This window comes from Monodelphis domestica, chromosome 1 (assembly GCF_027887165.1).
Source record: "Monodelphis domestica isolate mMonDom1 chromosome 1, mMonDom1.pri, whole genome shotgun sequence".
NCBI lineage: Eukaryota > Metazoa > Chordata > Mammalia > Didelphimorphia > Didelphidae > Monodelphis > Monodelphis domestica.
This window is the reverse complement of record NC_077227.1, coordinates 275,306,276-275,321,124: the sequence shown is the minus strand read 5'-3', so window position 1 is coordinate 275,321,124 and position 14,849 is coordinate 275,306,276. Positions and strand designations below refer to the sequence as shown.

Below are 14,849 nucleotides of genomic sequence, written 5' to 3'. Positions count from 1 at the left end.
TGGGCAAGTCACTTAACCCTAGTTGCCTAGCCCTTACTGGTCTTCTGCCTTGGAACCAATACTTAGTATTTATTCTAAGACAGAAGGTAAAGATTAAAAAAAAAAAGTCGTCCAGGGACATCTGAGAGATTGACTACTCAGGGTCACATAGCCAGTATGGCATCAAATACAGGACCTGAACCCAGACCTTGACTTTAAGGCCAGCTCTTTATCTGTTATACCATGATGCTTCTTTTAGAAAACATTAAAAAATTTAAGGTGAATATAGCCTCTCACCAAATAAATAAACTTACAAAAATAACTAAATAGGCATTAATTCATCCTCTGAAAAGAGTACTGGATTGGATATCAGCAGATTTAAGTCCAAGTTCTGCTCCAACATAAAGGAACTGTTTAACCTCAGGCTAATTACTTAATCTCTCTCCTTGACCTTGGTTCCTTCATTTGTAAAAGGGTTAAAATAATACTGGCACTATCTACTTCATAATACGAGGATCAAATGAGATAACATTTGTAAAGTTCTTTGGGATATAAAATGCTATGTATTTAAATAAATCTGTTACTACTATTGAAAACTAAGGGCAGGACAATGAAATTAGGGGCTACGTGTCTGCTTTGTGGAGTGACCTGAGAATAAAACCAGATCATTAAAGCTATATTGACAACTGATCGCTTTTTTTGAGTCAGGATAGACACAATACTAGCTATGTTATAGGTTGTTGGAAAGACTTGCTTTTTCTTTCTCCCCCCACCTCCCACGGTTTTTTTTTTCCCCTCTATCTCATCCTGAAATTCTAGAACCACAATGGGCATTTGGAAATTTTGGAAGGGGTAATGAGACAGAACCTTCTAGCCAGTGGGTTGACTGTTTGTCTAATCCTGAGCAATTTGAGTTTGATAGTCTCTGGGAGAGAATGAGCTCGTTTAGTGGGGTAAAAATATAGGGTCATGTTTTAAAGGTTGAAGGAAGAAGAGAGATAACTGTTTGGTTTCAATTCAGAGAGACCATCAGACCAGTAACTTACACTCCTGCCTGATCAGATTTCATTCTCTGTGGATGGATAAGTCACACAAAAAAAAAAAACACTAGGATCAGGAAGTGTAAGAGGAAAACAGGACTAATAGTTAAAACACTGTCCCGTACAGCTATTGACTTTCTTCTGTGGCCTGGCTTTGTCCCTCTAGAGACGAAGTGTGGTGACATCTATCCGAATTCGTTCTTAGCATTCCTTTCATGTTCTGATGTTAATGGAAGGTTCCATTTTACACAAGGAAAACTTGCCTATCCTATTACCAGAGCAAGCTATTTGTAATGATTTGAGGGTGGGCTATTATTTCTTTCCTGGTATTGGTTGGGATTTACATAAATCAGACAACTTCTTCTGTAGATCAGAGAGGTAGGGGGACAGAGTACATAATAGAAATCAAGAAGCAAAGAAAAAAATCTCTCTTATTTTATTCTTTCCATTTCCAGATCCAAGACATAGTTGTTCAAACTCAAGAAGGGCAGGAGACTCGCTCTGCTAAGGATGCCCTACTACTTTGGTGTCAAATGAAGACATCAGGGTATGATTTGTAAATGCTGGTCATTGACTTATTACTTAACTTATATCATGACACTTAACCACCACCACTGCTGCCTTGCTGCCCCCAAAAAAACTGCCTTCAAAACCAACTTACTCCAAATAACCCCTGCCCAAAAGTCATTGGTGCAGAATCTAGCCATACTTGTTGTACTAAGGCAAGAATTAAATTAGTTATTTATTATTAATTAAATTATTAAAAGTCTCACCTTTCTCTTAATGAGAAAGCTCATGAATCATTAGGTCTCTGGGTCATTTGAGGAGAACATCCTTGATGATGGTTCAACTGATTAATCTCTGATATTGAAGATGATTGGGAAAGGGGCAAGAGGGTAAACTTCATTCTTTAAAATGTGTAGGAGTAGCTAGGTAGCTCAGTGGATTGAGAGCCAGGCCTGGAGATGGGAGATCCTGGGGTCAAATGTGGTTTCAGACACTTTCTGGCTATGTGACCCTGGGCAAGTCACTTAACTCCAGTTGCCTAGTCCTTACTGGTCTTCTGCCTTGGAACCAATACATAGTATGGATTCTAAGATGGAAGGTAAAGGTTTTTTTTTTTTTAATTTAATGGTTCTCACATTTCATACAGATACACTTTTGAGAATCCAATGAAGCTCATTTCTCACTTTTAAAAATATTTCTCTTGAATGCAGCTATCCCCACGTCAATGTCACCAACTTTACCTCTAGCTGGAAGGATGGTCTGGCCTTTAATGCCTTGATACACAAGCACCGGTAAGAAGTCTCTGGTACTCTATTAAAACAATTAATTTGGGTTTTTGGAAGCCTTGCACTTCATATACAAATTTTTGTTTGAAATTCCTGTGAATTTTATGTATTAGGAATGAGTTCTTTTTAATACTCTTGGTATTCCCTCTTTATTAAATGCCCAACACACCTTCAGCCCTATTTCTTCTCATTCTTTTCTCATAGTTGCTCCTTCTTGTTCTGTTCATTTTTTTTCCTGGAATGTCCTTTCTCCATCATCCTTGTAACCTCTATTTTCTCTCCAATGCTGTTTTCCTTTATCAGCCCAAGATCTGTCTCTTTAGGTGGGCAGGCCTAATCCCAAACTATAGCTTCCCTGCTAATGCAGATGCTATAGTGATGTCCTTTTAAATATTCTGGCTTTATTCCCAGGCCAGATCTGATTGACTTTGAGAAACTGAAGGACTCTAATGCCAGGCACAACCTGGAACATGCTTTTGATGTGGCAGAAAGGCAACTGGGCATCATCCCACTCCTTGACCCAGAAGGTAAGGCAGACAAGACATTTTCTCAATCTCCATCCTATTTCCAGACCAATTCCTTTGTTGCATCAAATAGGTAAACCCAGAGTTATAAACAGGAAAATTTTCACTAGGGTAAAAAACAGCTAGGGATAGAGTACAGAGGATTTTCTGGCAGAAGATACATTTGCAGGAGAAGAGGAGGCAGCCCAATTTTTACCACTTCGGTGGTTGGAGAATAAAGTGGGTTCCTCATTAGACCTTGAAAGTGGTAAGGTTGCCCAGAATCTGTTGTCATGTAGCAGAGTATCATGAGATACAATATGGGGATGGTGATCACCTAAGGGAGAAAGAATGCCCTACCAGGTGTTTGAATCCTGGACAAAGCCCCATTCTCTGTATAAATGACAGCTTTAGGCAAACAGGAATTTACCCAGAGCTTACTTCTGGTGCAGAGCCCTTCCTGGAATAGCAGTTAATATTTATAATGGACCATTCCTTGGTTCTGGGTGAAAAGTGAGCCCAGAGAGCCCACATGACTTTGCAAGCTCTCACCTTAGGCGTGTATGTGACTCAGCTATATATATAATGCTAGTCTTGAAGTCCATCCCATCCCCAATCCATTGTGAAATATATTGACCCTTCCTCCTCTATTACAAAATTGCTTTCCTTTGAATACTTTCCTTCCTGCCTCTAAAACCACAGACCCATTTCTCCTCCATTCCTGTTCTTTGAAGTTTCTTTGGAGCCTGTTGTCAGTTCTGTGGTTCTGTGATCTACACCTGTAGTGAGTTCTTGCTACAGAAGCAAGGTGACTTTTAGGATGAATACCTTCTAATAAACCTGATTTTTCCTAGGCTTTTAGTTTTTTCCTCCAATTACATAACGAATTGCTGTAGGGAAATTGTTCACTTTCTTCTTACAGATGTCTTCACAGAGAATCCTGATGAGAAATCCATTATTACTTATGTGGTGGCATTTTACCATTATTTCTCCAAGATGAAAGTGCTGGCTGTGGAGGGCAAACGTGTTGGCAAGGTACAGACCAGAGAGAAAAGTCTAGCCAGTCTCTTTTTCCCCTTTCTTATTGGACTCATACTGAATCCAAACTCATTTGAAATCTAGGAATTTCTGTAACTGACACTCCTTTCTCCCCTTACATCATTGGTAATGAGCTTTGGGTTATCCCATATTGAACAGTCTGGATTCCCTGGGTGGGATAGTCTTTGCCTGGGTTCCAGTGGTGATGGGCCAGCAGAAGCGCATGATGGAAGCTGGCTTGTCTGGGTTGCTAGTGTGGACTCTTTCCACCTTTGTCAAACTCACCCACAACTATGCTGATGAGACTCCAAAGCTTAATTTTCTCAGTTTCATATCTTGTCCTAACAGACATCATCGTCGGCACTCCGGGTCCCCTTAAATTATGGAGAGCCAAGTTCTAAGGGAATAATATCTTTCTTTCTTTTATTTTAATAACAAATTTCCACATAAGTTTTCCAAAATTATATGATTTATGTTTTCTCCCTCCCTTCTTCCCTACCCACCTCTGGAGTTGACAAGCAATTCCACTGGGTTATACATATATTATCAAACAAAACACATTTTAAGGGAATAATATCACTTACTGACCTGTCTCACCCCTCTGGCATTCAATTTTTTTTATTTTTTTTTATTTTAATTTTATTTTTTCTTATGATTTTCTGGCCTTTAGGGCCCTACTGTGTGCTAGGCATTGATGTAGACAGTCTGTACCATGATTGCCAGTTACTTCTGGTGAGATATTCAAATGCTTTCCCTATGGGTTACTCCCTTCTGGATCCTGAAGGCCTGGAGCTTTTCAGATTGTCAGTGAAAATGAAGCAAGACCTATCTGGCTTTTGGTTTGTTTCCCTTGCTTCAGGCAGGAGTAATGATCTAAATGCATATAACCGGTTTACTATTAGTAGCTTGGTGCATGATCTGCCTAAAAGAAGGTAATCCATTACAAAGGATTTCATAAATTCATAGCTTAGTGGATAGATAGCCAGGCCTCATGTTGGGAGACCTTGGGTTCAAATCTAGCCTCAGACAATTCCTAGTTGTGTGAATCTGGATAAGTCACTTAACCCCAATTTCCTCGCCCTTACTGCTCTTTTGCTTTGGGATCAATACCTATTATTTCTTTTTCTTCTTTAAAAAAAAAAAGTCTTACCTTCTGACTTAGAATCCACACTAAGTATTAGTTCCAAGGCAGAAAAGCAATTTAAGGGTTAGGCAACTGGGGTTAAGTGACTTGCCCAGGATCACACAGCTGGGAAGTACCTGAGGCCACATTTGAACCCAGGATCTCCCATCTCCAGACCTGGTTCTCTGTCTACTGAGCTGCCTAGTTGTCCCCCTATTGTCAATTCTAAGATAGAAAGTAAGGATTTAAAAAAAAAACAAACCATAGCATTCCATGATTGTGATTGCCATAAATGGTGTTATTTGTTATTCATTAATATCATTGTCACCCCCAATAATAATGCTAATATCAATGTTGTTTATATTGCCAGGTCATTGACCATGCCATAGAGACTGAGAAGATGATTGAAAAATACAGCGGGCTGGCTTCTGATCTGCTTACCTGGATTGAGCAGACGATTACTGTCCTCAACAGCCGCAAATTTGCTAACTCCCTGAGTGGGTTACAGCAGCAGTTGCAATCTTTCAGCACCTACCGTACTGTGGAGAAGCCACCCAAGTAAGACTCACATCTGCACAGTGTTTATTGAGTTAATTGGGAATGCATTTATTTATTCTTTCAATAAGTATTTATTAATTTCCTACTTTGCTGAGGATATGAAAGCAAAAAAAACAACAACAACAACAAATAGTCTCTGAGGCAGCTAAGTAGTGCAATGACTACAGCTGGGTTGGTGAATCCATGGCACACGTGCCAGAGGAGGCTACTCCCCTCCCCTTCTCCATGCATGCCTGAGGACAGTTCTCACAAGACCCACAGCTCTGCCCAGAAGCCTCCCTCCCCTGTCTGGGGTAAAGGAGAGGCTCACATGCTCCATGAGGGCTGTAGTTTGGGCATTCGATCTCTAAAAGGTTCACCATCACTGGGATAGAGTATCAGGCCTGGATTGGAGAGGAAATGAATTTAAATCTGGCCTCAGGTACTTCCTAGCTATGTGTCCCTGGCCAAGTCACTTAACCCTGATTGCCTAGCCTTTTCTCACTTAGAACTAATAGTAAGACAGAAGGTAAAGGGTTTAAAAATAAAAAAAGAAATCTCCACCTTCAAGCAGCTTACATTTTATTGGGGAAGAAGAAGCATGCACATAGAAAATTAAAAATAAAATACGTTAAATGATTTCTGGGGAGGATGGGAATAGCAGCTTAAGGGGATCTGAAAATTTTCCTATAGAAAGTGATACTGATTCTAAGAGGCAGAGGTGAGAAGAAAGTATATTCTAGGCATGATAGACAGCTTGTGCAAAGACATGGAAATGATAAAATGTCCCAAAGGGCTTGTACCCCATAAGCCAATTTGGCTAGAATTTAGAGAGTGTGAAGGAGAGTATTGTGTAATAAGGTTGAAAAGATAGAAAGGTTATACTGCAGGCAGGCTGTGAAGGGCTTTATAAGCCAAAAAAGGGTCAATGGATAGAGAGCCAAACCTAGAGACAAGAGGTCCTGGATTCAAGTATGACTTTTGACACTTCTAGCTGTCTGGATCCTGGACAAGTCACTTATCCCCAATTGCCTAGCCCTTAACACTCTTCTGCCTAGGAACTGATATTTGTATCAAATCCAAGACAGAAGATAAGGGTTGTCTTTTCTTTTTTTAAACCAAATAGAGGAGATTTTATTTTATCCAAGAGGAAATGAAGTCATTGGAATTTAATTTAGAACAATTAAATGACATGACCAGACCTCTGCTTTAGGAATCTCATTGGCATCTGTGTGCAGGAAGGATTGGAGAGGAGAGAGAAAGACTACAGATCAATTAGGAAGCTGTTTCAGTAGACCAGGTGAGAAGTAATGAGGGTCTGAACAAAGCTAGTGGTTGTTTGAATGGAAAGAAAGTGATATATGGGGACAGATAGGTGGCTCAGAGGATAGAGTGCCAGGCCTAGAGTCAGGAGGTCCTGGGTACAAATGTGACCTCAGATATTTCCTAGCTGTGTGATCCTGGGCGAGTCACTTAACCCCCATTGCCTAGCCCTTACCACTTTTCTGTCTTGGAACTGATACTTAGTATAAATTAAAAGACAGAATTTTTTTTAAAGAAAACTTTTTTTTAAACATTATTTTATTTGGTCATTTCCAAACATTATTCATTGGAAACAAAGATCATTTTCTTTTCCTCCCTCCACCCCCTCCCACCACCTCTCCCATAGCCAACGCATGATTCCACTGGGTATCACATGTGTTCTTGATTCGAACCCATTTCTGTGAAAAACATTTTTTTTAAAGAAGAAGAAAGTGACATATGAAGTATAGTACAGGTAGAATCTTTAAGACTGGATGACAGATTGGATATGGGAGTGAAGGATATGTAGTATGCCTGAATCCCTGAAAGAATAGTTGTGTCCCCAACAAAAATCAGGATGTTTGGGAGAGGGGGAGAGTTCAGGGCGCTTCTTCCCCTAGCTCTTGTTTTGATACTAATTTCATTCATAAATAGTAGCAGGATGAGAGGTAGCAATGAAAGTAGATGAAATAGTAGCAAGATGAGAATTGACAATATTTTTTACTACTTTGCACAAAATATCCATACCTCATTATTTTTCCATATATTTTAGGGTTTGGGTTTTTTCTTTTTTTTTTTTTAGGAGGGAAGATATATTTTCCCTATTGTCCATATAACTGTATAGACACAACTTCCTTGTGGCCATTTGTGAGGTAAATGACATTAACAGTGGTTACAGAAGCCAATGAAGCTTTCTGATCAGTTTAGGGACAGGGACCTACCTGTGCTTTCTTTAGTGTAAACAGTTCCCAGATGCGAAAAAACTCCCTCTACTAACATAGGTCAGCATCAGCCTCAGCCTAAACTTTGACAGGGCTTCTTTTTTACATCCACTTGGGTAATGATTTGCAAGTAGGTGGTATAATGGCTTGAGCCCTGGACCTGGAGTTAGTAAGACCAAATTTCAAATCTGACTTTAGACACTTCCTAGAGTCACTTAACATCTGTTTGTCCCAGGTTCCTTATTTATAAAATAGGGATAATAATAGAACCCATCTCACAGGATTTTTGTGAGGATAGAATGAGATAATCATAAAACAAAACCCTAGTACATGATTAGCCCTATGTAAAGGCTCTTATCATTATTACTGTTATAGTGCTATCAGTTTTCCTGTGAGAATCAAATGAGGTAATATTTGTAAAGTTAGCCCAGTGCCTGGCACGAAGAGGTACTTCATGAATGCTTATTCTTTCTATCAATGTATACACACACTCAAAAATATGTATGCAATATATATTATGTGTACACATACACATAATCGTTAATACATATATAATATACACATAGAATGTATATTTACAATGATATAGTATATTATATACACACATACAATATATATATAGATATATAAGACATATATTATATGGAGTATGGACTTGATTATTTGCCAGTAGATTGTCTGACTCTCTAGATGCAGATTTCATCACTCATCGGTTACACCTGCTCCTCCCCCTGCCTTCTATCTTCCTATACTCTCCATTCACAGCCCTTAAACCAGGAAAGGTGAGACATGGAGTCTAGAATGTACCTATAAACAAGTATCTGATTCCTTTTCTGACACTGACCCACTTTTGAGGTCCTAAATTCAATACAGACATCAGCTCTTGTGAGAGTGCTAGGTATTGTGCTCAGGGATGTTATCTCTTGGCTATATAGACAGTGTTTTGAGGCCAAGACTCTTGCAGAAGCCTTTATGAACACCAAGAGCTACTGGGCATTTCTTGGGTTGGAGACTCCACTGTAGGAGTGATCCGTAGAACCCCACATTGAGAATTCTTGAAGAAGCTATAGAATATCAGATTAATTCATATTTTTTTCAATTAGTAGGCATTTTCCCCTTCCTTCTCTCCTTATTCACTGAGAAAAAAGAAGGAAAAAATATGCATTTATTAAACCTCTACTATGTGTCAGTCACTGTGCTAATAAATACTTTGCAAATATTAGCTCATTTGAAAGAAAGAAATACAGAGCCTTTGTATCATATTAGCAGAGGCCAGCATGCAAATTCCCACATTGGCCATATCTCAAAATTTGAAGTTTCTCATTCTGCATATTAGTCTATCATTTCTTATCATCAGGTAGGCAGACTTGTAGATTTGCAGTTGATTATTTCACTGATCAGAATTTTGTTTATTTTTACAATAATTGATTATATAGTTAGTATATTATACATATAATATATTGACATAGATCATATGTATATATAATATGGGATAAACATATAATATAGAACCTATATAACATATAGTATAGGACATATAATATATCATATATATAATATGGGATATGTATTATATATAATATAGGATGAATTATTTTCCTCTTCGGTTATTTTAGAGTGAATTGAAGAGCTCATAGGGTTTCATAGATATTTGCAGAATTAGGAGCGAGAGGTTCAGGTATGTAATAGGCTGTTTCTATCTAACTCTTCTCCTTGACACCCATATCCCTTCACAAAAATAGCCTGCCTGTTGCTTCTCTTTTTAATAATAATTTTTTAAAAGACTTTGGAAACACTTGCTGTGAATTTAGTCTTGTTATAGTCCTACAGATTTTTAAAAATGGATTTCAGTGCAGTATGTCCTTATGAGGATAATGCTTTGCTAGCATTTGGTTTACCAAATGAAGAGCTCATCTGAAGAGCTCATCAGAAAGCTTCTGCTGTGTGCGGAATGGTTGAGGCATTGGTTGATATTGATTAATGCAACATCACATGGTCAAAGGTTATTAGAAAATAGTTTCAGTGAGTTATTCCCCTGTGGAAGCAAGTGAGAGACAAGTGTTCAGATGATTGTGGTTGTTTTTTCTGATCTGTATTATGATACAAGCTTTGTTTTGTCATGGCTGGTAGATGTCCAAAGGTATTTTGACAGCTGAACAGGACTATAAATCATTATTTCCTACTCCCTCTCCTGCCTCCCTTAGCTTCCAAGGGAAATCTGATGTGATTTCCAAGCTCCAAGTCACTGGAATAACATGTTTAGTTTGAGTAAGAGACTTTTCTTTGGGGAACTGGAGACTAATTTCACTCCCTCTGCTCTCCTTCAGATTTCAAGAGAAGGGGAATCTGGAAGTCCTACTTTTCACCATCCAGTCCAGGATGAGAGCCAACAATCAGAAAGTGTACACACCACACGAAGGGAAACTTGTGTCTGACATCAACCGGGTACAGCAGCATTTTCCATTGTGCTTTGCCAGGGAGGTTGATTGGGTTCCAGATTATAGGTATGGGGAACTGGTCAATACTGAACTAAGTAAACCAAGCCATCTTCTTCAGTGTTATTGATTCCACACACAGGTTATTTTGGGGTATGACCTGAAAGCAAGGATCAGTGAAAATCCAGTCACCATTCATCAACTCAGTCCAGTACCATGATGCATTTCGGGGCTTCTATTTCATTGGTTGCCATCAACAAGACAGGAATTCAGGAACATTTGCTGGCAATATTGTTGGCTATTTCTTTTTTATGTTATAGAAATCAGTCAACAAGTGTTAAGTACTTATTTGTATGAGGCACTGTGCTAAGTGCTAGAGAATCAAAGAAAAACAAAAGCAGCTATTTCCCTCAAGCTCACGTTGCAATAGGGGAGAAAATATGCAAAAACAAATTTTTTTAGAACATTTAAAAATCTAGGAAATCATACTCAGTGTATGACATAGACCAGGCTTCTGATATGAAGCTATGGCTTCTGGTTATGAAGAGCCAGAGAAAAGCTTGTTCTCAGAAAACTTGGTCGCCTAGACATGTGAGGCAAAGGCTGCTATTATATTACAAGCCTGTCTTCATTTGGAGAATGAATGGAGGGTTGGCTCATACCCTGACTTGCAAGTGCCCTAATTGCACTGGGTGCCCATTGAGGAGAGAGCAACATAGGTTATCATGGGGCCCCCACTCTTCCAGTACATTCTGCCTCTCCTAATGCTGGACCTCTTCCTACTTACAGGCTTGGGAAAGTCTGGAGGAAGCTGAATATCGGCGAGAGCTGGCCTTAAGGAATGAACTTATTCGCCAGGAGAAATTAGAGCAGTTGGCTCGGCGCTTTGACCGCAAGGCTGCGATGAGGGAGACATGGCTTAGTGAGAACCAGCGCCTAGTCGCCCAGGTAATGTTTGGGGTTGTTATGAGTGATTCTCAGGTACTTGATGGAGAGAGGTCCCTACTAATCAATCTCTGGGAGTTGTGGGTTGGCACCAGAGCTGTGGTGCTGGGGCAACCCAGTAGATTTGATGGACAACAGCTCTACGTGTCCAGTATCTCAAAAATGGATGATTGAGGTGAGCATTAAAGGTGCATGCCACCCAAATTTTCATTAAAAGGCCTTCTGATGTCATTGCTTTAGGAACATGTAAACAAACTTGTCATCTCTTCAGCATACTATATGGCTTCCTTCTCTTTTATGCTGTTTCATTGTGACACTGTTGGAGCTTTTGTCACCTTTGTGTCTAAAGGATGAGGCAAATTTAGTTACCTGGAAACATATTTATATGTCAGGACTTTAAAAATTTTTAATGATATCTTTTGTTTTCGTATCCCTTTTTTTCCTGAATATTTTCTTCCTCTTTCCTCCCCATAGCTAATTCTTGTAGAAAATAAAAAGAATAGAAATTTAGCAAAATGAGTTAAGATACTATTTGAGTTTGAGAGTATATATAATATTCTATACTCATGATTCCCCACCTCTACAAAGAAGGGAGGAAGATGCATTTTCTTCTCTCTCCACTGAATCCAAGCTTGGTCATTTATAAACAATGTTTAGTTTCATATTTTTTGTTTTGTTTTCCATTTACATTATTGTTCTCATTGTGAATATTTTTCCCTGATTCATTTTTTTCATTGTTTCAGTTCATATAATGCTTCTCAGAGTTTTCTAAATTCTTCATATTTATTATTTCTTATGATATAGTGCTAGTCCCTTATAATCATGAAGCACAATTTGTTTAGCCATTCTCCTAACTGCTGGGTATTTACCTTGTTTCCAACTCCTTTGCATCACAAAAAGTGATGCTTTGAGTATTCTGGTAGAGATACCATTTTTCTTTCTGTCCTTTTGTGAATAACATATTAGCTCTTACCACTTGCCTTTCTAAATTTCTTCCCAGCCTTTTCTTTTTTCTTTTTCAAGTACCTACCCATGAACACAGATCGGTACTACTGGTTTATCTCTTTTTTTTTACCCTTTTCAGGTCCATCCTAAACTGGAAATGACCAGAAATCCTTCTCTCTCACCTTTAAGGAACCCTGAGGAAGTTAAACAGATTATAAATGTTAAGCCTCATTTCCAGAAAGCTTCATCAAAGATGGTTTATATGAGCTGCTAGCCTAAGTTAAAGTTAGGGTATAATTTGGCTATAAACAATAGTTCTAGCATCTGTATGTACATGGTTGGGATTGTATTTGTGTTTGTGTGTGAGAGAAAGGGACAGTCATTTTTTTTTCCTGGTTCTTTATATTTCCTGCAAGATTCTGACATATTTTTCTAATCTGAAATTGACCACAGGGCCTGTTTCCCCAGATAGAATCTCTTTCCTCCTCTAAAATGCAGATCAGCTTAGGAGCAAAAAAACAAGCATTCTGGAAGAAAATTTATGTATTTGCATGTACAAATGTAAATCCTTACATGTGGAAGCCAGCCTGTAGGCAGATGGTCTCTCTTTGTCCTGCCCATATCTAGGAGGGGGAAAAAAACTGTTAAGGGCCAAGCTTGCCAATGCAAAGTTACTTAACACTTATAAAAGTACCACAGACTAAAAAATGACATTTCTTAGAAAGTACTTGTGAGTTGCTCAGACTTTGAGAACTTGGCTCTGAGTTAGGAAAAAAAAAAGGAGCAAAACTTGTTCCCATTTGAGTTCCTCTGGCAGTGTGGTACAATAAAAAAAAGATTGGATTTGGAGTCAGTTGGCTTAGATTCAAATCTTTTTTTCTGATGCTACTTGTGTGACCTCAGTTTCCTTATCTGCAGAATGAAAAGGTAGGCTCCCTGAGCTCTGAGGTCTCTTGCTGTTCTAATCCTATGATCCTTTGAAGTCAGAATTAAAAGTATTTAGGGGAAGGTAGAAAGCTAGGTTTAGAGTGGAGACCTAGGTTCAAATCCCATCTCTGATAAAGTGTCTTTATATTATGGTTTAGTTGTGTCTGACTTTTTAGGACCCCATTTGGGGTTTTCTTGACAAAAATACTAGAGTGGTTTGCCATTTCCTTCTCCACTTCAGTTTACAGATAAGGAAACTGAGGCAAACGAGATAAATGACACACAGCTTTTAAGTATCTGAGGCTAGATTTGAACTCAGGTCTTTCTGCCTTCAGGTTTGACACTATCCACTATGTGACCTTCCTTAGCTGCCTAGCTTTATGATGCAGGACAAATTGTTTAACTGTTTCTGAGCCCTAGTTTCCTCATGTTTTAAATGGGGATAATAATAATTGCAATATCTACTCTAGAGCTTTTTAGTGGGGCTCAAATAAGAAAACGTATGAAATGTGATTTGCAAACTTTAAAAGCACTCTGCTGGGGAGAGGGGGAGCAGCTAGATGAGTTAGTAAATAGAGAGCCAGGCCCAAGATAGGACATCCTGGGTTCAAATTTGGCCATAGACACTTCTCAGCTGTGTGACCCTGAGCAAGTTGCTTAACCCCCATTGCCTAAGCCCTTACTGCTCACAATATCCATTCTAAAACAGAAGGTAAGGGTTAAAAAAAAAACACTCTGCTAATGCTAAAAATCATTATTTGAATGAACCTAAAGATCTCTTTCTGATGGGCCACTAGCAAACCAGCCAGTTCCTAATGATGGCTTTGCTGTTTCTGTATGTGGATGGATGTTTGGGTGGATCTGAATCTTCCCATTGAATCTGTAGAGTAGGCTGGGAATCTGATGTTCCCGTCTCTTGTGTTCTCTCCCTGGTGGAACAGGATAACTTCGGTTATGACCTGGCAGCTGTGGAAGCGGCCAAGAAGAAGCATGAGGCCATCGAGACCGACACTGCTGCCTACGAGGAGAGGGTGAAAGCCCTGGAGGATCTGGCCCAGGAGCTGGAGAAAGAAAACTATCATGACTTGAAGCGCATCAAGGCGAGAAAGGACAACATCCTGCGTATGTGGTCCTACTTGTTGGATCTGCTGCAGTCCCGGCGCCAGAGACTGGAGATGACCCTAACCCTTCAGAAGCTCTTCCAAGATATGCTTCACAGCATCGACTGGATAGATGAGATCAAGGTCTGGCCCCCGCAGGGGCAGATCTCTCTCCCTAGCACCTAACAGCTTTGCCCTGGGGTGGAGGATAACAACTTTACTATTCATTTATGCCTCTTTGACTCCTTCCATCCAGGAATCACAAACCCTTTTGTAAATACACCAGACAGAAGCCTCCTGGTCCTTCCTACCCAAGGTTAGGAGGCAGAGAATGGTTGTTGATTTCCCTGGTGCAGGATAGGGAAACTAAGGCACGGTCCCTGTCTATCCCTCCCTACAGTTAACCTAGACTCTACTTTTGTCTGCAGAGCTGACTTTAAGTTATCCAAGTCCCAGACTCTACCTGTGTCTGCAGAGCTGACTTTAAATTACCCAAGTAGACATGAATGGCATAGAAAAGGATTCATGATCTGGATAAGAGTTGAACTAGATAGTCTCTGAAGTCCCAACAGTTTCTGCTTCTTCCAGACAAACTTCCCTCCATTTTCTCCTCCTACTTATCTGTGAAGGAGTAGACAATTTGATTTATATTTTCCTACTTGGCTCATTTAATAAAATGTTAGTGTTAATGAGGCAGCTGAGTGGCTCAGTGTACTAAGGGTCAAGACTAGAGATAGGAAGT

General features: G+C 39.4%; 1 protein-coding gene across 5 annotated transcripts in view; it reads left to right on the top strand.

The window, feature by feature from the left end:
• Nucleotides 1-14,849, top strand: part of SPTB (spectrin beta, erythrocytic) — a 183,302-nt gene that overhangs the window by 80,728 nt on the left and 87,725 nt on the right. For all 5 annotated transcript variants that reach the window (XM_007473036.3, XM_007473037.3, XM_056810896.1 and 2 more), the window contains 8 exons: nt 1,475-1,566; nt 2,237-2,317; nt 2,723-2,838; nt 3,737-3,849; nt 5,346-5,533; nt 10,083-10,200; nt 10,980-11,138; nt 13,949-14,251. In XM_007473036.3, the coding sequence (XP_007473098.2) occupies nt 1,475-1,566; nt 2,237-2,317; nt 2,723-2,838; nt 3,737-3,849; nt 5,346-5,533; nt 10,083-10,200; nt 10,980-11,138; nt 13,949-14,251 (1,170 nt within the window). The remainder of the gene's footprint in view (nt 1-1,474; nt 1,567-2,236; nt 2,318-2,722; nt 2,839-3,736; nt 3,850-5,345; nt 5,534-10,082; nt 10,201-10,979; nt 11,139-13,948; nt 14,252-14,849) is intronic.